The sequence below is a fragment of the Lampris incognitus genome, chromosome 7 (assembly GCF_029633865.1).
Source record: "Lampris incognitus isolate fLamInc1 chromosome 7, fLamInc1.hap2, whole genome shotgun sequence".
In the NCBI taxonomy this organism is placed as follows: domain Eukaryota; kingdom Metazoa; phylum Chordata; class Actinopteri; order Lampriformes; family Lampridae; genus Lampris; species Lampris incognitus.
In genome coordinates, this window is record NC_079217.1 from 44,417,678 (window position 1) to 44,444,287 (window position 26,610).

Consider the following 26,610-nt stretch of genomic DNA (forward strand, 5'->3'; position numbering starts at 1 on the left):
CTCTGACCTCGTCAGAGGACAGTGTCTTCTCTCTTCAGGCATGCTTTGGTTGCACTGGCTGGCAGTGTTTTTATGATGCTTGTGATGATATTGATGAATTTTCAGCCACTACCTCGTCTTACATCACATTTTGTGTTGACTTGGTTATCCCAACTAAAAAGGTTGTTACTTACCCAAATAACAAACCTTGGATAACTAAAGAGCTCAAATCAGTTATTAATAAAAAGAAAAGGATATTTTACATCAGCGATCCTCTCGAGAAAAAGGCTGTCTCCATGGAAGTGAGGAATGAAATAACTAAGGCCAAAATGAGTTACAGGAAGAAGAAAAAAAAGAAAAGAAATGCATTATAGCAGTGGTGACCTTAGAGCAGCCTGGCAAGGGATCAAATCATTGGCCTCCATTAACCAATATGCAAGTGAGACCCAGCAGCTTATCAGTGTTAATGGAGTGGAGGATGCTGATCTGTCAAACGCTTTTATTTCTTTTTTCTCTCATTTTGAAAGGTCTGATTTTACTCATAATGTTTCCAGGTTGAGGGAGTCCCTTGTGCCTCAGAATAATATTGTGATATCTCAAAAAACATGTCACAGCCTTATTTAAGAAAATGAAAATAAGGAAGGCTGTTGGCCCCAATGCCATCTGCGGATGCACTCTGCGCTACTGTGCTGACCAGCTCAGTGAGGTCTTCACTAAACTCTTTCAGATGTGTGCCGACTGTTGCCAGCTACTTTCAGTCTGGGAAACCTCCACTATAATCCCTATTCCAAAATAAAACAAATAAATTCCAGACAAATAAATGAGTTCAGACCTGTTGCACTTACATCACTTGCAATGAAAAACTTTGAGAAAATGTTAAAAGATGAGGTTGTCTCCCTAGTTGATGGCAAACTAGACCCTTTACAGTTTGCCCATCAAGCTGGCAAGGGTGTGGAGGACGCAAAACTTTTTATCCTTGACAAAGTATATAAGCCCCTGGAGAAACTCATTTCTCATGTGAGACTTTTATTTGCTGACTTCTCGTCGGCTTTTAACAAGATGAAACTTCACATTTTGATCAAGCAGCTTGCTTCTGATTTTAATTTACCTGTGCAGCTTTTAATGTTGCTTTTAAACCTTTTAACAGATAGAACCCAGCAGGTTTTAGTAATGGAGTTATGTCCAGTGTCCTGGTCTCAGACAGGGGCTCACCGCAGAGTTGCATTCTTTCCCCTCTGCTTTTTATGTTGTATACAGACAGCTGCAGGTCTTCTAAAGAGAGTAGCTACCTGGTGAAATTCTCTGACGATACCACACTTTTGTCTCTTCTTCAGGGCTCGGAGTCAGATCACAGTTGTGCCCTACCTGCCTTTGTTGACTGGTGTGATGATAACTTCCTTGACCTTAATGTGTCAAACACTGAGGAACTTATCATTGATTTTAGGAAGAACAGTGATAAACCCAAAGCTAGCACTATACATGGTGAGGATGTTCTAATTGTTGACACTTATAAGTACTTGGGAACCGTGTTCGAGTCCCAACTCAAGTTGGATGTGAACACAGATTTAATTGTCAAGCGTGGACAACAAAGAATTCCCTTACTGCAGAAGCTTAACGCCGTTAATGTCTGTAACACCATCTTGTGTATTTTTCACCAGTCATTTGTTGCAGGTCTTTTAACTTTTTCCTTTATTTGTTGGTTTAATGGATTGACTGTGAAGGACAGGGATAGCCTCAACAGTATCATTAAGGTCTGCTCATAATCAGAGTCCAGCAGAGAGACCTGTGCTCCCTCTGGGAGAAACATGTGGCCCAGAAAGCAGAAGGAATTATTAGCCAGTCTGACCAAGTCCTGTCCAGTGAATTCACTGTAATGCTCTCAGGCTGGCGCTATGAAGCGCCTCCTAGGAAAACGAATCGCTATCCTAGGTCCTTCATTCCTTCTGCTATCAGGTCGTTAAATGCCGAGAGTAGTCATTTTAAATACATTCTTTGTATTGTTTTAAGCCACAACAGTTGGTACCTTGTCTGTTTTTCGCATGGCTTGTGGGCCTGTACGTTCACTGACTGTAGTGGGGGAATGTAACATGCGATGCATCTTAGAATGCTTCATTTATTTATTCATTATTCTATTTTTCTAATTTGTATGAATTTTTGCCCTTCGCCTGGTCCTCATGTGAGTCTGCATGCAGGGCCACATGAGGGTGACAGTGTGCATCTCTTGCCCATGTACTGACCTGTCTGTCGTCTCTGACATAGTGATGAGTGCCACTTGCGTGTGAGTTTGTGTATGTCTGGGTAGGCTGTAAGAACTGAATTGCCCTTCTGGGATGAATAAAGTTGTCTGAATCTGAATCTTACATTGCTGTGATTGCAACTATTCCCCAATCCTCTCTGAAGAGTACACATGGCCATCAAAACTCTAGTTGATGGGCACACCCATATTTGCATATGAAACTGGTCGTTGGTTTCAGTCGTTATGCCACTGTATTGTTTATAAGGGTGGGGATACCTGCAGTCAGTTTAGACTGAAGATGTCACTTGGTTGAGTGATGAAACGTTTCTGTCAGTATATGTTGTGTCCAGATGAACTGATTCAATCTTCTTTGATTTTCTTACCTGGATTACTGAGCATGCATCAGGACATGTTTTCTACATTCTTTCTTGCCTTCTCTCACAGTTTCTCCTTCATCCACCACAACCCCAATACAATCCCTACTCCCTTCTCCTCCTGTAGAGGTTGTCCGTAATGACACCTGCCCAGAGCTCCCAGAGATCTCCAGTGGCTGGAAGAGCGCATCCAACCCTGAGCTGGTGCACGGCACAGTAGTGACCTACCAGTGTTATCCAGGATACCAGGTGGTGGGCACCGAGTTGCTCATGTGTCAGTGGGACCTGACGTGGAGCGGTGACCTACCTAGCTGTGAAAGAGGTGGGTAGAGTTGCAATGTTAATCTACACAAAGTGCACACACAAAGAAGTAGGGCTCTGTGAGGGTTTTCTGTGTATTTTAATGCATTGGTTATCTCAACATATTCAGCATTTCTTCACTTGTGAGGTTGAATCTGGATGTTCACTTTCCCTCGTTGGTCGATAGGAAAACTAATTGAATACCTTTTAAGCCAATGTATACTAATGTAACAAAAATGTCCGACCCATAACCATGACTGATGTGTTTGAACATATAGAAAAGCATAGAAGGAGCTTCACAGATTGAAAATAGTGATTTGTTTTTTATTGGTAATCTCTTAAGAATGTTATGTCTTCACAAGGAGCTCCACACACAAATGCACATCTACTATGCATGTAGTTCAGATACGGACTTCAACACCACACTTATACACAACACACAGTGTAGATCAGAGCAAATGTAGGATAAATTCTCCTTCTCTCAGGTGATCTCTAAACCACACCCTTTGCTCACGTACTTATTTAGATGTACTCTCTGCTAGTCACTTAGTCAACATCCATTAAGTTTAAAAAATGTTACTACTTACTAAAGATCTTGAGCACAAAAAAATGCTGTGCCTTTCAAGCACTACCTAGAGGATCAACAAAACATTTTTTTAAAAGATGATGCTATCAGGGCGGCATGGTGGTTCAGTGGTTAGCACACTCGCCTCACAGCAAGAAGGTACTGGGTTCGAGCCCCGGGGCAGTCCAACCTTGGTGGGTCATGCCGGGTCGTCCTCTGTGTGGAGTTTGCATGTTCTCCCCGTGTCTGTGTGGGTTTCCTCCGGGTGCTCCGGTTTCCGTCTAAAGACATGTAAGTCAGGTGAATCAGCCATACTAAATTGTAAATTGTGCCTAGGTGTGTGTGTGTGTGTGTGTGTGTGTGTGTGTGTGTGTGTGTGTGTGTGTGTGTGTGTGTGTGTGTGTGTGTGTGTGTGTGTGTGTGTGTGTGTGTGTGTGTGTGTGTGTGTGTGTGTGTGCGTGCGCTCTGTGATGGCCTGTCCAGGGTGTCTCCCCGCCTGCCGCCCAATGACTGCTTGGATGGGCTCCAGCATCCCCGTGACCCTGAGAGCAGGATAAGTGGTTCCGATAATGGATGGATGGATGATGCTATCATTTGTTATCATGTACTGCCCAGTCAACTTCACATTGACGTATTACATAGTCTACAAAATCTTGAGTTATAGAATAAAATAACAATTATACAATGATTATACAATTATTTAAAGTACATATACGCTACATAATAATCTAAAAACAAGCCTGCAAATAGGTGCAAAAACATGTTACTTTAATTTGTCTTATTTTTACAGGATGTCATTGTGTTTCAACAAATGTAACATGTAATTTGCTTTTCACAATTGTGCTGTTATTGTTTGGGTGCTACTTAATTAAAACAGGGCTTGGCAGTGGTTCAGTGGACAAATACACAATGAATACTGAAGTTGACAGTGTGTGCAGGAATTGGCTTTTTTCTTTGGAATTGGATCTTCGGGGGAATTGATTCCCTGCGCCACCTAAGAGACAAAACAGTGGTGTGTGTGTTGCCCTCTACTCATCTTGTTCACAGTTTGAGCTCCAGGATTGCCTTTGGCTCAGTTGGGCATCATAGGAAACATAATTGTTTATGTTGCTGGATAACATGCCGACCATTGCAATTAGGATGTCCTACAGGTGGACAACTGCAGGTGGTTCTGGGGGAAATTGGATGGGCCTTCACATGCGTTTCATTCCCTTCAAGAAACCTGCAGGTGAAGAGAAACGACAGGCAACTTTATGTGTATATGAAAACAGGTGTAAATGTGCACCTTCCTTAACCACCATAGGGGGTTATGCAATGGCAGGACCTTAGGAGAACAGGGAATTTGGCATATGCGTGATAAGGTGAAGATATTTTAAAAGAAAAAATGGGTAAGAGTGATCTTCAAATCAAACATTACAAGACTTAACAGCCACCAGTTAGAAAAAGAAAAACAAGTTACTTAAGCCCTATTCCAATGGGATTAGTTCCTTGAACGACGTTTGAGATAACTACTAATGTAGGACGTCTGTTGTTTCATGTGCCCGTTTGGATGGGCCTGGAATTGCTGTACTTCCTGTCATCTTATTGCCGCTGCTTCTGTTGTGGAATACCCCATGCTGCCATACTTATCACGATAACATCGAATCTGTGTCTTAGGGTCTTCATCCATAGGTGGAACTCCCATACTCCTCTTGGCACTGTCTATCTTGTCCTAAAGCTCATCGCTTCTCACAATACACAACAGAAACTCAATGTCATCAGGTATTTTAACCACTGGTGGCACTAGGGGGGCGTCCTCATCTGCTTCAATGAACACATCCCGACACTTGTCATCACGCCATGTCCCAGTGGACACCAGTGGTCTTATCTAGACATGAAGTACAGTATACATTGTAAGTAGTAGTGTGTGTATATATATATATATATATAGAGAGAGAGAGAGAGAGAGAGAGAGAGAGAGAGAGAGAGAGAGAGAGAGAGAGAGAGAGAGAGAGAGAGAGAGAGAGAGAGAGAGAGAGAGAGAGAGAGAGAGAGAGAGAGTGAGAGTGAGTGAGTCTGGGTGTCATCTTGGACAGCACATTATCTTTTGAAGCTCACATCAACAATGTTACTCGGTATGCATACTTCCACCTAGGCAATATTAATCGTCTTCGCCCGCCACTTACACCTAACACCACCACCATACTCATTCACACCCTGGTTACATTCCGTATTTACTACTGCAATTCTACCCTCTTTGGTCTTCCCCTCAAGTGTCTTCATAAACTTCAATTGGTCCAGAATTCAGCTGCCCGTATCATTACCAGAACTCCTTCCATAGATCATATCACTCCTGTTCTGCAGCAACTCCACTGGCTCCCTGTTAAATACCATATTGACTTCAAGATCCTGCTCCTCACCTTTTAAGGCCCTTAATAACTTAGCTCCTTCATATCTTTCTGAACTCCTTCACATCCACACGCCCTCCCACACTCTCAGATCCTCTTCTGCTCTCCAACACCATCGGCCTGCTTGACTACCATGGGGTCTAGAGCCTTTGGTCATTCTGCCCCCCGCCTATGGAACTCTCTCCCACAAGACATTCACAACACTGACTCTCTTTCAACCTTCACATCCCGTCTCAAAACGCACCTTTTCAAACTGCCATATTCAGTCTGATCCACGCTTCACTGAGTTTTGTGCAGGTGATGATTCAATACTTATCTGTTGTGTTACCTATTTATTGTCTACCCTGCTTTGTTTTGATTTTATGCTGTCTGATACAGTGCTGCTTGTTTTTACTGTGTTCTGTAAGGTGTCCTTGAGTGCTCTGAAAGGTGCCCACAAATATTATTTTACATATATACAGTGCATCCGGAAAGTATTCACACCCCTTCACTTTCCCCACATTTTGTTATATTACAGCATTATTTCAAAATGGATTAAATTCTTTTTTTTCCTCATCAATCTACATACAATACCCCATAATAACAAAGTGAAAAAGGTTTTCTAGAAATTCTTGCAAATTTATTAAAAATAAAAAACTGAAATATCGCATGTACATAAGTATTCACACCCTTTACTCAGTACTTGGTTGAGGCACCCTTGGCAGCGATGACAGCCTCAAGTCTTCTTGGGTATGAAGCTACAAGCTTGGCACACCTATATTTGGGGTATTTCTCCCATTCTTCTCTGCAGATCCTCTCGAGCTCTGTAAGGTTAGACGGAGAGCGTCGCTACACAGCTATTTTCAGGTCTTTCCAGAGATGTTCAATGGGGTTCAAGTCTGGGCTCTGGCTGGGCCACTCAAGGAACATTCACAGACTTGTCCCGAAGCCACTCCTTCGTTGTCTTGGCTGTGTGCTTAGGGTCGTTGTCGTGTTGAAAGGTAAACCTTCGCCCCAGTCTGAGGTCCTGAGCACTCTGGAGCAGGTTTTCATCAGGTACTTTGCTCCATTCATCTTTCCCTTGATCCTGACTAGTCTCCCAGTTCCTGCCGCTGAAGAACATCCCCACAGCATGATGCTGCCACCACCATGCTTCACTGTAGGGATGGTATTAGCAAGGTGATGAGAGGTGCCTGGTTTCCTCCAGACGTGACGCTTGGCATTCAGGCCAAAGAGTTCAATCTTGGTTTCATCAGACGAGAGAATCTTGTTTCTCATGGTCTGAGAGTCCTTTAGGTGCTTTCTGGCAAACTCCAAGCGGGCTGTCATGTGCCTTTTACTGAGCAGAGGCTTCCATCTGGCCACTCTACCATAAAGGCCTGATTGGTGAAGTGCTGCAGAGATGGTTGTCCTTCTGGAAGGTTCTCCCATCTCTACAGAGGAACACTGGAGCTTTGTCAGAGTGACCATCGGGTTCTTGGTCACCTCCCTGACCAAGGCCCTTCTCCCCCGATTGCTCAGTTTGGCTGGGCAGCCAGCTCTAGGAAGAGTCCTGGTGGATCCAAACTTCTTCCATTTACGAATGATGCAGACCACTGTTCTCTTCAGGACCTTCAAAGCTGTAGAAATTTTTTTGTACCCTTCCCCAGATCTGTGCCTCGATACAATCCTGTCTCGGAGGTCCACAGACAATTCCTTTGACTTCATGGCTTGGTTTCTGCTCTGACATGCACTGTCAACAGTGGGACCTTATATAGACAGGTGTGTGCCTTTCCAAACCATGTCCAATCAATTGAATTTACTAGAGGTGGACTCCAATCAAGATGTAGAAACATCTCAAGGATGATCAGTGGAAATAGGATGAACCTGAGCTCAATTTTGAGTGTCATAGCAAAGGGTGTGAATACTTATGTACATGCAATATTTCAGTTTTTTATTTTTAATAAATTTGCAAAAACTTCTACAAAACCTTTTTCACTTTGTCATTAGGGGGTATTGTGTATTGATTGATGAGAAAAAAAAGGAATTTAATCCATTTTGGAATAAGGCTGTAACATAACAAAATGTGGGGAAAGTGAAGGGGTGTGAATACTTTCCGGATGCACTGTATATAGTGTTTTTTTTCTGAAACCGTCAATAGTGGTGTTATAAGTGCTCAACTAATGAGGAGCGGAATATCAATATAGATACAGGGGGAAAAAAACTAATTAAAACTTTTTTTCCTGTATCTGTATTGATATACTATATATATACAAATATATATATGTGTGTGTGTGTGTGTATATAAAAAAAATATATATATATATATATATATGTGTGTGTGTGTGTGTGTGTGTGTGTGTGTGTATATATACGGAGAGTGAACGCCAGCCAGGGATGACTGTCGGAAATGCTGGTGTGCATGGGCTAGCAGTTAGCTAGCCCATGATATATATATATCAATACAGATACATAAAAAGTTCACCGATAACTAAAACAGTGTCTCACAACAATGTTGGTGTAAACAAAGATTGCTTGGGAAAAAAATAAGTTTTTTCCATGCACAGACTATCAACAACAACAAAAATCTTGTCAGTTATAACAGGCAAACTCATGCATGTGCATGAAGCTGGTTTGGAGGGAGAAGTAATGGGAGGGAAGGAGGAAATGGAGGCAGTGGATTTTTTTGGGGGGGGGTGTTATGTCAAAATGGCTCATCTCTCAAAATGTACCTAGCTTTAAAAGTACTCCTCTGCTGTTCAAACCAGTGATTGCCGTTCAAACCAGTGTTCGTAGTGAGGGACGCTGGTTTGAACGGGAACGACCATCCCTGAACCGGGGGGGGGGGGGCTAGGCTAAGAGTACATCTGTCACCATCTTATAATGCTGTGATTACAAACATTCTCCGATTCTCTGTGAATAGTACACCTGGCCATTGTAACTCCAGTTAATGCTCACGGTAGTTTGCATATGAAACTGGCCGTTATGCCACTGTATTGTTTGTAAGGGCGGGATATCCGCAGTCAGTTGAGACTGAAGAGGTTACTTAGGTGAATGATGAAACGTATCTGTCAATAAACGTTGTGTCCTGATGAACTGACTCAACTTTCTGTGAATTGGGGTGTGTGTTTTGTTAGTTTGGTATTGTTTGGGGTATGTGTTTGGATAGTTTGGGGCTGGTTTGGGATTTTTTTTTGAATAATTTAGGGTTGTTTTCAGTATGTGTTTGGATAGCCTGGGGTTCTCTGGGTTGGTTTGGGATAGTTTGGGTTTGTTGGGGCAATTAGAAGGACCTGATGGGTTTTTTTAGGCATAATATAATTCTTGGACTGCAACATTTAAGTCTAATTGAAATGACTGGACAGTGCTGTTAGTAGCAGCTTCATTTTTGTTTTGTTTTTCCACAATTACTACACACGAACACCTGTACATCGGACATTTACGCATACACGTTTTCCATGCATATGTCTATTTGTGTACATACAGTTTATGCTAAGCCTGCAACACAAAGACAGAGATGAACAACTTTCCATACTTCTTTATATACTCCCTCCATAGGCGACTTCAAAACTGGCATTTTCTTACCAAACAACAACCTGTGACACCCACTGTCAGGCATGCAAGCTGGTTAACTATGTTTATGGTAAATAGACTGCATTTATATAGAGCTTTCCTGGTCTACCGACCACTCAAAGTGCTTTACAGTGTACACCTCACATTCACAATGTTCACACACACATTCATACATTTGATGGTGGAGGCTGCCATGCAAGGTACCAACCTGCTCATCAGGAGCAGTTAGGGTTTCAGCGTCTTGCTCAATGACACTTTGACATGTTCTCCGCAGGAGCTGGGGATCGAACCAGCAACCTTCTGATTACCAGACAACCCACTCTACCTGCTGAGCCATGCCGCCCCACAAGCGCACATTACCTTCCATTAGCCTGTGACTATTGACAACGTATGTTTACTTTAAACAGCTCTCTCTCTCTCTCTCTCTCTCTCTCGCAACACTTTGTTTTTGTCCATCCAGTAGTGACGTGTGCTGACCCAGGAAGAGTGGAACATAGCCAGCGGGTACTAACAGGCCCTCGTCTTACTGTGGGTTCAACCATTCAGTACGTCTGCAACCAGGGCTACACCCTGTCTGGCAACAGCCTGCTCACCTGCTACCACCATGGCTCTGTGGGCCCCAGGTGGAGCCAGAAGCTGCCAAGATGCCTCCGTATGTATACATTCTCCAACAGCCGAATTCTGCAAAGTTCATAGGTCACATCATGCCAAATGGCAGGCACTTCAATCCAAAAATCTGAGAATACTATACTTGCCTAAATTATTAGTACCGGCAGACTTAAACCGAATATGGTCCTAGACCAGGCAGTGTCAGCTCTATAGTCTTCCTACTGAAGACTCAGGGGACAGAACCCTAAACCCCAGCAGTGTTACAGCCATACCCTGACTTCTTACCTATGCAGAAAATACAACCCGGTTGTAGTATTAAAATGCTCTGCTGCAAACAAAACAAAAAAAAGCAAAAAAAACTACTTTTTCTCATTTCATTTGCCCATTTAAATGAGTTATTAGATTGTTTTAGATTGTTTTATTGGCCATATGACCAAGGCCGGTGGAATCTGTTTTCATTACAGCATGTTAAACTCTGCAGGACAATACATAACATGAACGACACAGACGTTGTTGAGTCGTCGTTGAGCTTTTGCAATGATGTGTTCAGTGTTAGTTTTCCACTTCAGGTTATTGCTGATGTATGTTCCAAGGAATTTAAAACAGTCAGTGGTGGTGATGGTGTCCCCGTTCATTTGTATGGGTGTTTTGGGAGTCGGCATGCGTTGGAAGTGAATAATGAGTTCCTGGGTTAATCAGTGTAAACAACAAAATGTGAAGTTCGTACAGTGCCTCTAATAAATGTTGATAGTTGACACAATGCAAACAGGGCTTTCAGAGGTGTTCTTAACGGGAATATTATAGTCAGTTTGCTGTAGTTTTATCCTGGTAGAGACACACTGGAGGTGTAGGTTCCAGGCTTTGCAAGCTGGTGGGGGTCTGGTATCTGTCCCCTTTATACTAATGTGCACAGGGCTGGTGGGGAGAGTGAGAGGAGAATTGGTAACTGTTCCATCATGCACACTGACCTAAATAATTATCACAACAACTATTCAGTTATGTCAACTTTTGAAAAAGCCAATCACTCATTACATAAGCTAAACAAACAAGATGAAAAAAAGAAAAGAAATTTTGATAATGACATCATGCACACATTATCTTCTTCCACAGCTTGAAATAGCAGTTGGTAATGGCTTGTTGTGTTGCTATGCTATTAGCACAAGCAATGGCGTGTGTATTGGAATAGAATATCTGCTTCACTTCCTGTCTGGATCCAAAGGCAAATAAAACATATTAGAAGTTGTTGCTGAGTTTTGGTAGTGGATGGTGTAAGTAATGATCAAGTAAAGCGTTCATTCATCTGTGTGCTCACCTGTTCCTCCACCAGCTGAGACCTTTGAGCCATGCAGTCATCCGGGCATACCAACCTATGGGGTCCCCAGTTCGGACAAACGCGTCTTTGAGGCCGGTGAGACCCTCCATTACTCCTGCCTCAGTGGCCACAAGCTGCTAGGTGAGCCTGTTCTGCGCTGTGTCCCTGGACACCCATCCCAATGGAGTGGACTGCCGCCTGTCTGCAGAGGTGAGAAACTGCAGCTGAACGTTTGCACTTGATGATTTGCATGACGAGGCTACAGGGCCTGTTCGAAACCAGAGCAACAGCTCATGAAAAATGGTTTTACATTTTCAGCAACAATTTAATAGTTACAGAGGCAGCAACACACATCATAGTTAACTGCATTGACTTTTGCATCATGTTAAATCTCACCAAAGACATTTGGATGCCATCTTTGAAACTGATCTAACTGTTGAACCACATATGAGCAATATAACTAAAACTTAAAAGAATATTTCAAAGGTCAGGCCTTTTCTTTCACTCCCAGATACAGACAAACTTGTGTATGCATTTGTTCCAGGTAGGTTGGATCATCATAAAGCATTGCTGTCAGGTCTGCCCAAAAGGGCTATAGGACAACTATAATACATGGATTTTAAGATTATTTTACTTGTTCATAAATCTCTCTGCGGACCTGCCCCTGATTATATTGATGACTGTGTTAATGACGTGCTGCTCACTACTGCAACACAAAGACTTGCGGTGAAGCTGCTTTTCACACTTATGGACCCATTCTCTGGAATGGTGTCCCATTGTATATATGGACAGCTACATCAATTCAACCTCTTAAAGTGACATTATGTAATTGTTTTATTAATACATTAGGATCTGGAATGTGTACACAACAAATTGAGACCTGTGGCACTTCAACACAACACTAAATTCAACTGCTATGACATCAAATGGTGTGGTGCCACAAGCTCAGAGGCAATAATAATAATTATTATTATTATTATTATTATTACAGGACCAGCGAAGGAGGCGTGATCGTTTCAGTGCACAGGAAATGATGCTCACTATGAGGCATGATCAAACTGAATGTGGGATATTAGACATGGCAGCAAAATGTATGTTGCACTGCTGAAGAGAAAACACCTAAAATCCCATGTTCATGTTTATCATGCCTCATAGCCAGCATCATTTCCTGCACATGAGGAAACATCGTGACTTGTTTGCTGAATGACAAGTTACACGATTTTGCTTCAAGAACCAAATCAAAACATGCCTTTTTAACTTTTCTTTTGCCAAGGGACAGTTATTACTATTTTTTTGTTTATTTATTTATACATTTCATTCATACATTCATTTATTCTAGGGTCTCGTGGTTTTTTCTGTTCTATTCAAATTTTAATCCCCTTTCTTTTATCTCTTTTTGTGTGTTTGTTTCCATCATTTTCATTTACTTTTCCCCCCATGCACTTTTACTTGATGTGAAACACTGCACTGAATTCTGATGTATAAAATGTGGCATACAAATGAAGTTTGATTGACTGACTAATTGATTTTAATTAGTGTAATATTAGTTCACAGTTTATTCCAGTTTTATTAAAAGGGACAGTCACCACTTCTATGTGATTTCCCCCAGCAGTATAATACACTAAATAGTGTTTCAAAATGGTCAAATAGGTAGTGTCCACACTTTAGGTGCATCAGTCACAAAACTGAAACATCAGTGAACACGTCAAGGGGAACACTCTTCTAAATCATGGCAACACAAAACAAACACAGACACATGCAGATGTGGTCACAAGTCAGAGCCTCCTGCAGAGCTTGTTGGACAGTTGCCAGCCAGGATGTGTCTTGATGCGTGCTCAGTAATTCAGGTAAGGGCGTCCGGGTAGCATAGCGATCCATTCCGTTGCCTACCAACATGGGGATCACCTTTTTGAATCCCTGTATTACCTCCGGCTTGGTTGGGCATCCCTAAAGACACAATTGGCCGTGTCTGCGGGTGGGTAGCCAGATGTGGGTATGTGTTCTCGTCGCTGCACTAGCGCCTCCTCTGGTCGGTCCGGGCACCTGTTCGGGGTGGGAGGCGGGAACTGGGGGGGGAATAGCATGATCCTCCCACGCACTACATGCCCCCGGTGAAACTCCTCACTGTCCGGTGAAAAGAAGCGTCTGGTGACTCCACATGTATCGGAGGAGATAGGCGGTAGTCTGCAGCCCTCCCTAGATCAGCAGAGGGGGGGAGGAAAAGGGGGGGGATAATAATAATAATCCAGGTAAGAAGATCAAAGAAGGTTGAATCAGTTCATCTGGATACAATGTTTATAGACAGATACGTTTCATCACTCAACTAAGTAACATTTTAGACTGAAGAGGTCACTTAGATGAGTGATGAAACGTATCTGTCCATAAACATTGTATCCAAATGAACTGATTCAACCTTCTTTGAGCTGCCAGGATAGCTGCCAAACACCACAAAACTATGATGGAAGAGTACCACAAAACTGAATCATCGTGGTGAAACAATCTCAACAAAACAAGTATGGCCAATATGCAAAACCTAGTCCATGAAAAACAAAACTGGACCCCGACACAAACGTCATGGTTTGATGATTCTTGCACCATTTTTGTCCAAAATCAAGTTGCTCTAATGAAGTAATTTGCAATTTCAAGAGATTCAAGAGATTTCATTGAGGCACGTGTGTAGTGGTTCCAAATATAATTTAACCGCCAAATTTAAATAGTCTTTACTCCATATGTTGATATATAATATTATTGATACATTTAGATAATATATAATAGAGCCCTTTATAAACTCTGAGACTTTGCAGTAAAACTCTACCATTTCCTTTCCAGCCCACACAACAGAGTATGATGAACACAGTTTATATGGTAAGTGTCATGCAGCAAAGTTATTTTACATACTTTAACATTATATAATTTTACAAGGAAATGAAAAGGTTGTGGCGGACACTAGGGGCTATGCCTCTCACCCAGCAGGACTGTGAGCTGGGGGCGTGGTTTACGTTCCCGGGCTCGCCGGTGCAGGGTTGTTCCTGCTGCAGTTGGTTTTTGGAGTTGGGGAATAAACATCAAACTCGCCTTGGTCTCCTGTGTTTTTCCTCATTCCTGCCACATTGGTGACCCCGACGTGATCCAATGGGGCAGGAATGAGGAAAAACACAGGAGACCAAGGCGAGTTTGATGTTTATTCCCCAACTCCAAAAACCAACTGCAGCAGGAACAACCCTGCACCGGCGAGCCCGGGAACGTAAACCACGCCCCCAGCTCACAGTCCTGCTGGGTGAGAGGCATAGCCCCTAGTGTCCGCCACAAGGTGATTATTGTTTAAACTGTAAAAAGCTTGCCCAGCAATGGACTGGGTTTCATTGAATAATGCTCCCATGATACTCTGGAGGAAAACCTTAAAAATGCACCAAAGGTTTTCAGCAATCAAGCATAGACTTGTTTTCTGTTTAGAGCTGTGTATGTTTGTAATAAAGTTTTTTAATGAATAGGTTTTACTTATAACACATGTTGAGCTAATAGAAGAATTCATGCTAAAAGTTGAAACATGGGGGCGGCACAGTGGCGCAGTGGTTAGCGTGATTGCCTCACAGCAGGAAGGTCCTGGGTTTGAACCCCGGGGTAGTCCAACCTTGGGGTCATCCCGGGTCGTCCTTTGTGTGGCGTTTGCATGTTCTCCCCGTGTCTGCGTGGGTTCCCTCCGGGTGCTCCGGTTTCCTCCCACAGTCCAAAGACACGTAGGTCAGGTGAATTGGCCATACTTAATTGTCCCTAGGTGTGAATGTGTGTGTGTGTGTGGGTGGGCCCTGTGATGGCCTGGCAGCCTGTCCCAGGTGTCTCCCCGCCTGCTGCCCAGCATCCCGTGACCCTGAGAGCAGGGTAAGCGGTTGGGATAATGCCAGTGGAAGTTGGAAAGATAAACAAGGTGGAGAAACGATGTTCATACAACTATCAGCAACTCTGAGTTTAATTTCCTCTCCAATAGGAGCTACTGTGGACTTAAGAGCGGAAGGTGCTCACCTAGCTTTTGCCATCCTCATCCTTGTCACTCTTCTTCTCATCTTCCTCTTTGGGATGCACCTATACTTCTCAAAGTAAGTTAACATGACAAGTGCTTGAAGAGGTAAAAAAGTGGACAAATAGCCTCATACTCGTGTATAAACGTCCCTTGTCCAAAACTGTACTCGTTTCATAGCAAATAATTTGCTATGTACTTAAATTTAAAAGTAATCAATGCACCCAGAGTTCTAGTATTCAGGAGTTTTTTTTTAGTGTTAATTGATTTAATCTAACAAACCTGAACATTGTCACTTGTTTGATTACTTTCAACTATGGCAATGCTGGTTATTGCATTGGTGACCAACCACTCCAAATCCTGGGGACAAGTGATGCGTGGGTCAGGGTTTTTTAATACCTGCACCCACCTAACCCACTACAATAAGCATTAATTCACCACCTGAATCTGACCCAGCCTGCAAACCTCCAAATGTAGCCTAGGCTACAGCAAAGCAAACAGTGTTGTACTATTCCGTTTTTGGGCTGTTTGCCCAACATAATACATCGATTGCATGCCACAGTCTGTTGAATATTAGCCTAATAGCATCTGGATCTAGGCTGCTAAATAAAAACCCGGTCGACATCAGAACAAATCTAATCGGGGGCATTAGGGAACTGCGGGGAGGTACAATCTGCCCTTCAAGAACTCAATCTATCATGTACATGCTGCTTGATTACTTGATGTGAGTTTGCCATCAACAACCAACATGCTGCAAAGCCTCTCTCTTACACACACACACAAAATATACTCTCTCTCTCACACACACACATACACAAAATATACTCTCTCACACACACACACAATATCTCTCTCTCTCTCTCACACACACAACCACACACACAATATACTCGCTCACACTCACACACAAATACACAAAATATACTCTCTCTCGCTCTCACTCACACATACAAAATACACTCTCTCACACACAAATACACAAAATATACTCTCACTCACACACATATACAAAATACACTCTCTCACACACAATTACATAAAATATACTTTCTCTCTCACACACACACACACACACACACACACACACACACTGCACCGTGCTCATCATTACAACATCGTTTGAAATAGACTCCATATTCCACTCTTGCCGAATAAATTCAGACATAGCCAAAAAGGGAGCCCAGACCAGCATTCCAGATCAAGTTTTGTACGGCTTAGCAGAGCTACAAAGCTATGTTTAAAAAGATAATTATATCTCAGTGTTACAACAATGCCAAGATAAGTAAATTTGTTAGGTGAAACCTTGAACAGAAGAGAGCTAAGTGGAAATGTATCTGCCACAAAGTTAATTTGAGATTTGTTCACTTTTATGTAAATTCCGTTTATATCTGGAAAATTTTCCAAAATCCTTCAATAATGTCAAGATTTTAGGGATGCAGATTAAGGGGTCAGATAAAGATAACAAAAACAACAGGTCATCAGCAAAAAGTGATACCTTATATTCCTCGTCTCTATGAATTCCACAGATATTGTGGTCATTACGCAGGGCTATGGCCAGAGGTTCAATTGTTATCACAAAGAACAGGAGGCTTAAAGGGCACCCCTGTCTGTCCTCTGTATAACTGGAAATAGGAAGAGATTATATCATTTGTACGTATTGAGGCCTTCGGGGACGAGTACAATAATCTGACCCAGGATATAAAATTATCACCGAAACCAAATTTTCACAAATATAGTCCCCCTCCACCCGGTTGAAAACATTTTCCGCTTCAGATAATACCACCACTTCTGGGGTCTGAGAAGGCTTGGAATAAAGGATGTTAAAAAGACAATGAAAATTAAAAAAAAAAAAAAAGGGTGCCTGTTTTGAAAAATCCAATCTGGTCTGGGGAAATAACTGGAAGCAGTTTCTAAACGGTGAGCTAAGGCTTTCGCCAGTATCTTCACCTCAGTATTAAGTAGTGAGATAGGGCAGTAAGATGTACAGTCAAGGAGGTTCTTACCTTTCTTGAGCTATATAGAAACTGAAGCCTCACATAACGATGGAGGGAGAGAGTGAGCAACGACCAATAGTGGAAATAGAAGCATTGAAAATGTCTTATAAAATTCAGTTGGTAAACCGTCTGGCCCCGGTGACTTGCTACTCTGCATGGTTCCAATTGCTTGCATTATTTTAATATCAGAGACGAGCTCCTTAAGTCTATCTTTAACATTCACATTAATGGAGGGGGATCTCGAGTTTTCAGAAAAAAACAATTCATTAATGATGGCTCTTCTGTACATCTGTCATTTCACATCGCTCTGGTTCTGAGTTCGCTACAAAGAATTGATTTTAAAATTCTGCTGTTGGTTTATGAAGCACTGAATAGTTTAGGGCCAAAATCCATTTCCGATCTACTGCTACACTATGACCCATCCAGACCACTCAGATCATTTGGGGCAGGTCTGCTTTCTGTTCCCAGAGTCCAAACTAAACATGTGAGGCAGCTTTCAGTTTTTATGCACCACGTATCTGGAACAAGCTCCCAGAAAAATGCAGGTCTGCTTCAACTCTCAGTTCTTTTAAATCTAGGCTGAAGACTTTCCTCTTTGCCTTTTAATCAATAGAGCTTGAAGCTTTTGATTTTCAACTTACACTGTACTGTCACGTTTACTCTTTTTATTTGTTTTTAAATGTCCTTGTATTGCCTTATGTTGCTTCTGTTAATGCATTTTATGTTTTATGTAAAGCACTTTGATTTGCCTTGTTGCTGAAATGTGCTATTAAATTTGCCTTGCCTTGCCTCGCTCGACAACATTTCAATGACAGGTGGCCTTCAAGCAGTAGTTCTTTGTACATTGCTTTGAACAAATATGTGTTCTATTGAAAACAGGAAGAAAAAAAATCCATACAATTTCCTGGACATTCATTGAATGCATTTAATAGCATGCTGGATCTCCTCCACCATCAATGGCTGGTCAGGTTTGGCTCTCTTGCCACAGTTTGACTCTCTCGCCACAGTAGATCATCCGTTTCCATTTCTTCCTGTCCTCTGCATCTTCCTTTGTCACACCAGCCACCTGCATGTCCTCCCTCACCACATCCATAAACCTCCTCTTTGGCCTTCCTCTTTTCCTCTTCCCTGGCAGCTCCATCTTCAGCATCCTTCTCCCAATAGACCCAGCATCTCTCCTCCACACATGTCCAAGCCATCTCAGTCTTGCCTCCCTTGCTTTGTCTCCAAACCATCCAATCTGAGCTGTCCCTCTAATATACTCGTTCCTAATCATGTCCTTCTTCACCACTCCCATTGAAATTCTTAGCATCTTCAACTCTGCCACCTCCAGCTCCGCCTCCTGTCTTTTCTTCAGTGCCACTGTCTCCAAACCACATCACAATGCAGCGATAATTATATGTACCCACTTCATCATGGTCATTTTGAAATTCAAGCAGTTTGAAATGGTATGGCTATACCTAGGGAAGCTATTTTAATGGTCTGGAACAAAGACACAGGGCCTCATTGTAAGACCTGGCTGACAAAACACAGCCATACTCTACTCTTCATGAGATTACTGCGAAAACCCTAAAGGTTTTTATACATTCATATGGACTCATTTCCTATCTATCTGTGGCCATCCTGGGGACTTCACACAAGGTCTGAATTTTTGGTTTGATTGTACATTGTGTATAGCATAACTGAAATATGTGGAGTTTGGAGAAGTTTAGTGCCATTCTGTTTTCCTGTCTGTGTGTGTTTTGGTATTTGTATAACATGTTAAAAACAGGACTTAAATGAAGTTAACTTCGTTTTTATGTCATTTGAAAAGGATAGAAGACACTTGGAGTCATCATAGTGCTCTGTTGCCTGAGGATGAACACAGGGAGAGCTGTAATTTATTCTGTTCAGTTGAATTAATGTAAATAGATGACTGGTGATTCAGCCAGGAACACCATAATGATTCGGCCACTTTCAGTCCTTTTAAAGGCTGACTGTGTAGGGGAGTGCTGTTTTATTTTCTTTTTTTGTTCAAAATTTTTCCTGTTTTTTTTTTTTTTGGTTTTTTGTGAGGGAAAGTGATATGTGGATGAGGGAGATGATTATAGGCATAGTTCTTTGCTTTTCTACATGTATATAAATGACTGAGATGCGTTAGATAAAGAATGCAAAGAATGTTTTTGCAATTTGAAAAATTGGAAAGATTTTTGATATTTGTCTTGGGTGTCTACTAAACAAGATTTACACACAAGAATATTGCGCTTCCATTTAAATGTAGTCATTTAGCAGATGGTTTAACCAAAATTACTTAAAAGAGAGCCAGCAAACAGCAGATAAATGTATGTCTCTGACAAGCATCATAGAGCACTAAATAGTAATCATGTCATAGCCAAGAATGTTCATGTTGTCAACTGCATTAATGTGTGCCTTAGATCTTGTAAGAAACGTGTTTGTACTAGTAAGAAAACTATTAACAGGAATATATACAGATAAAAATTAGTTGACCACTTTCAACTTTTGTTTCTTTTTAGATTTAAGATTCCTTTTTTGTTTTACAATTATTTTTTAATCTTTCTGACACAGCTGTTTTGCGTGTCTATTTTTTGCCTCTGATGTAAAGCATCTTTGAGTATTTACAAGTTAAATTTTTGTATCTACTTTATGTATTTTTCATTTTTATTCACTATTTATTTTTTTATTTAAATTTAGTTGATTTACATAAATCTGATGTATTATTAATATTCTGGATGGATCTGACAAGTTTTTCTTAATCCCTTAGATTGGCATAATTAAATAGATCAAACAAATATATGTTCATTAGTCATATGTCAGTTGTCGGATGATCCGCTGTGGCAACCCCTAACGGGAGCAGCCGAAAGTAGTAGTCGTAGTAGTCGTAGTAGTCATATGTCAGTTGTGCGACTTTTTTTTTGAGAGAGAGGCAAATGCTCGTTAGTGAGTGGTGTGTTGCTTGCCATTACACATAATTGTGCTGCCAGAACCTAAATGAACGGCAGCTTTTATTTTGAGACGGAAGGAAGTTGGGTTTGGCGGTTCTCGTGCATATGCCACAAAGACAAAAACAAATTTCTACACGAAGAAGAAGAAATATAAAACGAGCTCATGACGGGAGAGACGGAGAGTGTGGCGTGAGTTGCAAATGCATGCTAATTGAAACCAAAATTGTAGCGGGGAGAGCTTCATCTTGCCGGCCATCTACAGGGATGCCACTGGTGTGCTAATTAATCTTTTGTTGTCGTTAGAATGTATTGCTGTTAGAATTCATTTGCTAGTTAGCATTCTGGTATTAGGCTAATGTTAAAACGGTTAGCTTATTAGTCAGATCACCTTGCTGTGTAGTTCATCTCATGTGTGATTCAGTTAGCTTGAGGTTAGCCATGTTCTGTGCAATTAAGTGCATGTGTATGGTATGTCGATTTAATTTGGTAAAAGATGAGGAATATGAGTGAGATTAATTTCGTTCATACCCTTAAAAGAATGATTAGCTTTAAATTCTGTACTTGTGGAATGGAATAAGCAGTAATGGCAGTATTATATTTTTTTACCTCTCTCTTTGTATTGTAAAGGTTTTCAACCTAACAACGCAATCATCAAAAAGCTTGACAGTTGAAATAATTCAATAAAACATGCCTAAAGAAGATTGCTGTTTGAGTTGTGCCATACATTCCCTGTGGTTGGCTAACGCCTTTTTCAAGTGTGGGCAGGAGCTGAAGCAAACTCCCCTAAATAACTTGACAGTTGAAAACCATCGGCATTTCAGTTGATGATCAAAAGGCAGCTGTTGATACTCATCAGTGCAGCAACAGGACAAGAAGATCAAAGGCTTCCGAAATTCCAGAAAAGAGAAGAAACATCTCACAGATCAAGATAGCAGATGAAGTTCTTGGCAAAACATTAGATCAGCTAAGGGAGGAGAGAATGGCTGCAAAGAGCTGCTTCACGAGGCAGGCCAACTACCTCAGTCGGAAGGCAGGCACCTTAACTGCATCGGAGCTCAGAAAATAATTTGCGAAGTTCTTTGCGGAGGGTCACTGAAGCTAATGATGATTTCCGAACTGGGCTATTTTTAGAGGTTGAAGCCAAGGCTGAAGATGGTGAAGAGGCATTGCTTGAGAGGGAGCAGGAGACAAACCTTGAGAAGAGATTGACTCACTTAAAGAAAATGACACATTTGAACTAGCATCTTTACCTGAGGGTAGAAAGATAGTAGGGGGAGAAATGGGTCTATGCCATTAAAGAAAATGCAGAAAAAGGAAATGTCTATAAAGCTAGATACGTTGCTAATGGTTACAACCAGACAGAAGTCCAAAGGAATTGAATCGAGTGCAACTGGACTTAGTATATATCCGTGAAGACGTTTCGCCTCTCATCCAAGAGGCTTCATCAGTTCGTGCCTATCTGACTAGACCAAGCTAGTCTGACTGGCTGGTGATGAAACTCAGATATTTATCCTCTTTGGAGTCGTTATCAGAGCTAACGATGTCCATGGCTCTTTGTGTTCCGATGTGTAGCAACGCCCGTCGTTATCAGAGCTATTGATATGCGTGGCTCTTTGTGAGCCGATGTTAAGCAGCGACAGTCGTTGGGGGTGTTAGTTTCGACTTCGTTAGTGCTCCACTCAGTGGTCATGAGTCGTTGGAGCCGTTAGTGACCAACTGTTGTTCTTGGAGGCTAAGCTTCTTGAGTCTCCTGGGTAGAGATGAAAGGACGGCATTGTAAGTGGGAGATAGGTGGCGTCGCAGACCTCCTCCTGTGTTGAGGGATGGTTTTTCCAGTTTTGCGTAGATGGCTTCCTTCACCCCTCTTTCCAACCATCTATCTTCCCTGTCCAAAATGTGTATGTTGCTGTCCTCGAAGGAGTGTGTCTTCTCCTTTAGGTGTAGATAAACTGATGAGTCTTGTCCTGAGGAGTTTGGCCTTCTGTGTTGGGCCATCCGTTTGTGTAGTGGTTGTTTGGTTTCTCCTATGTATAGGTCAGTGCAATCCTCATTGCATTGTACAGCATACACCAGATTGCTTTTTTGGGTGTGTGGTACACGGTCTTTGGGATGAACCAGTCTTTGTCGGAGTGTGTTGCTGGGTTTGAAGTATACTGGGATGCGGCGTTTGTTAAAAATTCTCCTGAGTTTCTCGGAGACCCCAGAAACGTACGGGATGACTATATTATTCCTTCTGTTCCTTTTCTCCTCATCGCTCACCTGGTTGGTCTTTTTGGAACGTGTTGCAGTTTTCACAAAGGTCCAACTGGGGTAGCCGCAGGTTTTTAAAGCTCCCTTCAGGTGTTTGTGTTCTTCCCGTTTAACTTCCCTGTTCCACCTTCTTGACAGCGTGGATGAGAAGATTGCGAAAGACCTTGGGCTGTCGACTTACAACACAGCTGAGGACATATTCAGAGCGCTGGCAAAAAGGCATGGTACTAAATCCACCATCGCTTTAGAGATTATTGGAGAGCAGTCGAAAATCCCGCCTGTGAAAGGAAACCAACCAAGGAAAGTGATTGGATGACAGTAGAGAAAGCCTTTTCAGATCTCACAGATCTTGGAATACTGGTGCCATCAAAAATCCACTGGTGGTATTGTCCATAGAGAGCAAGCTTCCTGAATTTGTGAAGAAAGACTGGCTTTTCTTCATGGTTGAACCCAATGATGGTGTCACACAAGACAATCATTTTTGACATCCTTGTCACATTCCTGAAAAGGCAGGAGGAGAACTTTGAGAGACCGGAGCATCTTAAAATGATAGACAAATGAAAGAAATCAGATAAAGCAGAAAGGAAATCTAACAAAGATTATGCCTCAACTACGTAAAGCCACCAAGAAAGGTGACACTGAAGATGGGTGTATTGTCTGTGGAGATGAGAAGCACAAAGACAATATTTTCTTCTGCAAAAAATTTAAAGGCCTGAAGTTGTCAGAAAAGGAAATTGTAGTTAAAATAATTGGTGCATGCAGGGAGTGCTTAGAATGCCATAAGAATGATGACGGCTGTAAAGATTCTTATCTGTGTATAAACAAAGATTGCAGAAAGAGAGGGTCATCAGATCATCACTTCCTTCTCTGCCCAAGAGGAGAAGCCAAGAGGGGTGATCAGGAGGAATTGCAGAAAGACAGCAGAAACAAAAAAGGGCCTAACAGAGGAACAGGAGAAGTTCTTGGGTGAACTTTCCCCAGCATTAACAGAAAGGTGCAGGAAGGCATTCACCAACAAGTCTGCAAAGGTAAACTGTGCTGCTAAGTCCCAGTTGGGAATTCTGAAAGAAAGTGGTTTGCGGGAGCTCCCTGTTATCATGATGCTGATGGAAGTAACTGCTAATGCAGGGCAGAAGATTGGGACCTTGGTAGACCTGGCTTCAGACACCAACTACATCACCCTTGAAGCTGTCAACAGGTTGAATCTGAGGAGTGAAAAGATTACACTAGTTGTGCACAGAGTCGGTGGAATGACCACTAAAGTAGCCACAAGAAGATATCTGGTCAAGGTCTGAGTCAAAACCCCCAAGGGAGCCGAGAAAGCTCATGAACTTATCTGCTATAGTCTGAAGGAAATTACCAAAATTCACAAGTTAGTCAGGCCTGAACAGCTTAAGAAGTTCTTCCCAGAAGTTGAGCTCGAGGAGCTGAAGCGATCTGAGAGGATTGAGTTGCTTATCAGTCACAGAAAAGGGAGACTCACCCTGCAAAGGGTTAAAGTTGTGGGAGACCGTGTTTTGTGGGCGAGCCCTCTTGGAAAGACTGTGGGTGGGGTACACCCTGACCTGTTTGAGGAAATAAATGTGACTGCACAAACGTCGGAGACACACTTTGCTCGTTCCATGAGAACAGCTGCTGTCAAGTATGATGAGATCACTAGTGAAGTCCCCTTCAAAACAAAGACAGTTCACCTGCAAAATGCCATGGTTGAGACCAAGCATCTAGCTGCTAGTCACAGAGAATTTCTGGAATGGTGGAAGTGGGACAGCATTGGAGCAGCCTGTGAGCCAAAGTGTGGTGGATGCTGCTGTGGGAACTGCCAACCTGAAGGAGAGGCGATTACTAGTAGAAGAAAGGGATCTTGAAATCATAAAAATTGGCCTCACCTATGTCATGGAGGATGAACATAGCACATTTCCACACTGGGATGTCAGGTACCCTTGGACAATGGATCCTGCTTCCCTTCATGATAACAGGAGTGGAGTTGAGGCCACCTTTCTGAGAACAGAAAAAAGGCTCAAGAAAGAGGCTGAGTGGCTCGCCGCCTACACAGCTCAGGTCCATGAGATGGTTGAGCTGGGAGCTGCAAAGAAGCTCACAAAAAAGATGACTGATGACTGGAAAGGACCAGTATGGTTTGTGAGCCACCTTGTGGCACCAAATCCCCACTCTGTCACAACTTCAGTGCGCCTTGTTTGGAACAGCAGCCAAAAGTTCAAAGGAGTGAGCATGAACGATTTGCCGCTGAAAGGGCCAGATGTGTTGAACCCAATCAGCGCTGTCTTCTTCAGGTTTAGAAGAGGAGTGTATGCAGCCTTGGGAGACATCAGGGAGACGTATAACTCAGTGTGGTTGGAGGAGCACGAGATGCACTTGCACAGATTTCTCTGGAGGGACATGCAAGATGAGGAGATAGGCGAATATGCCATCTTGAGAGTGAACATTGGTGACCAACCTGCTGGGTGCATAGCACAACTGGCTATGAGAGAAACTGCAAGACTTGCTAAGTTTTCTCACCTAGGAGAGGCACGTAGTGTCTTTGAGGAGGATAGCTATGTGGATGACACGCTCACATCCCATGATGATGCAAATAGGCTGGACAAAATCACCAAAGAGATTGGGAGAATCCGACAAGCCGGTAGATTTTCCCTCAAGCCATGGGTCCGGTCTGGGCAAAGTGGGAGGCAGGAGACTGTAGCAGAAACCCTTATATCAAAGAAGCCCCCTGAGAAAAGCAAAACTTTGATACTGCCAAATCAGATGAGGGATGAGGACAACGAGGCCTTAGGCATTGGCTATCTGGTAGAGGAGGTCAAACTGTACATGATGAACTCAATCACCTTCTCAAAGAGGAGAGGGAAGATGCGAACAGGCCAGGACCTTTTTGATGGAAGAGGTGAGATCAGGAGCAGCACCTAATCCTCTTACCAGAAGAGAACTACTGAGCCAGATAGCTGGACTTTATGGCCCAATTGGTCTGGTCACACCTGTTAAGCAGAAGGGTGCTGTCCTCGTCAGAAAGGCATTTCAGGAGACAGAGAATGAAAATTTGGCCTGAGACACCTGGGACAACCCGCTCTCTGAATGCCACAGGGAGGAAGCTATAAAGCTGTTCCAGGAGTATGCACAGCCAGGAGAAATCATGTTCCATAGGAGCCTTACACCACCAGGCTAGAAGGGAAAACCTTGGGCTATTACTTTCTCAGATGGGAGTGACAAGTCCTACAGAGCTGTAATGTACCTTAGGTGGGAAACAGACCAAGGTATAGACATTGGATTAGTGGAATCTAAGGCCAAGCTGACACCACTGGACCATAAAGGAGATGCAGTCAAGGCTGAGGTCTGTGGTGCAGTCTTTGCAGCCAGGCTCAGAAAGTATGTAGAGAGGCATGGCCGGATGAAGATTGAGTGCTGGTTCTACCTGGTTGACAGCCAAACAGTATTGGGAGCCCTTCAGCGAGATAGCTATGGGTACCAGACATTTTTTGCCAACAGAGTTTAAGAGATTCAAAAGGCTGGGCCAGTTGAAGACTGGTCGTGGATCCCAGGCAATGTTAATGTTGCCGACATCATCACAAGGGGGGGCTACCCCAAAAGATCTTCAAGAAGATACTGCTTGGCAGACTGGACCGAAGTTCTTGATATTGCCATTGGAAAAATGGCCAGTGAAGTGTGCTGGAGAGGTTGTGGCTAACGCAAGGGACAGTGTCAACAAGCTGCAGAGGAAGGCATTTTCAGCAGTGGTAACAAGAACTCAGGTAAAGAGAGGCCTAGGGGCCATCCCTCAGGAGAAGCCCAAGGTTAAAGAATCAAAGATAAGAAACGTTGCTAACCTGACTCAACTCGTTCTCTACTCAGACACATCTGAAACTGATGTAGGAATGGGGTTGGATGGGCCTTTGCCAAGAATAACATGTGCCAGGTCAGTTGTCAAAAACATTATTGATATGAAGAATTTCAGCAGTGTGTCTAGGCTGGTTGGAGTTGTTGCTTGGGTGTGGCGAGCCGCTAACAAGTGGTTGGGCCTGAACAACCAGACCACAATGCAGGCAAAGTGGGTGGCACTACCCTCGAATGAAAAACCCAGAGTGCTTGTGCTTAATGTCAGAGACCATG

The 26,610-nt window shown here is 42.7% G+C and overlaps 1 protein-coding gene across 1 annotated transcript in view; it reads left to right on the forward strand.

Annotated features, from left to right (window-relative positions):
- LOC130115251 (seizure protein 6 homolog) overlaps positions 1-24,359 on the forward strand; it is a 135,957-nt gene extending 111,598 nt beyond the window's left edge. The window contains exons 11-17 of the mRNA XM_056282865.1: positions 2,717-2,911; positions 9,833-10,024; positions 11,309-11,503; positions 15,279-15,387; positions 22,633-22,798; positions 23,322-23,692; positions 23,840-24,359. Of these exons, the coding sequence (XP_056138840.1) occupies positions 2,717-2,911; positions 9,833-10,024; positions 11,309-11,503; positions 15,279-15,387; positions 22,633-22,798; positions 23,322-23,692; positions 23,840-24,359 (1,748 nt within the window). The remainder of the gene's footprint in view (positions 1-2,716; positions 2,912-9,832; positions 10,025-11,308; positions 11,504-15,278; positions 15,388-22,632; positions 22,799-23,321; positions 23,693-23,839) is intronic.
- The last annotated feature ends 2,251 nt before the right edge of the window (positions 24,360-26,610 follow it).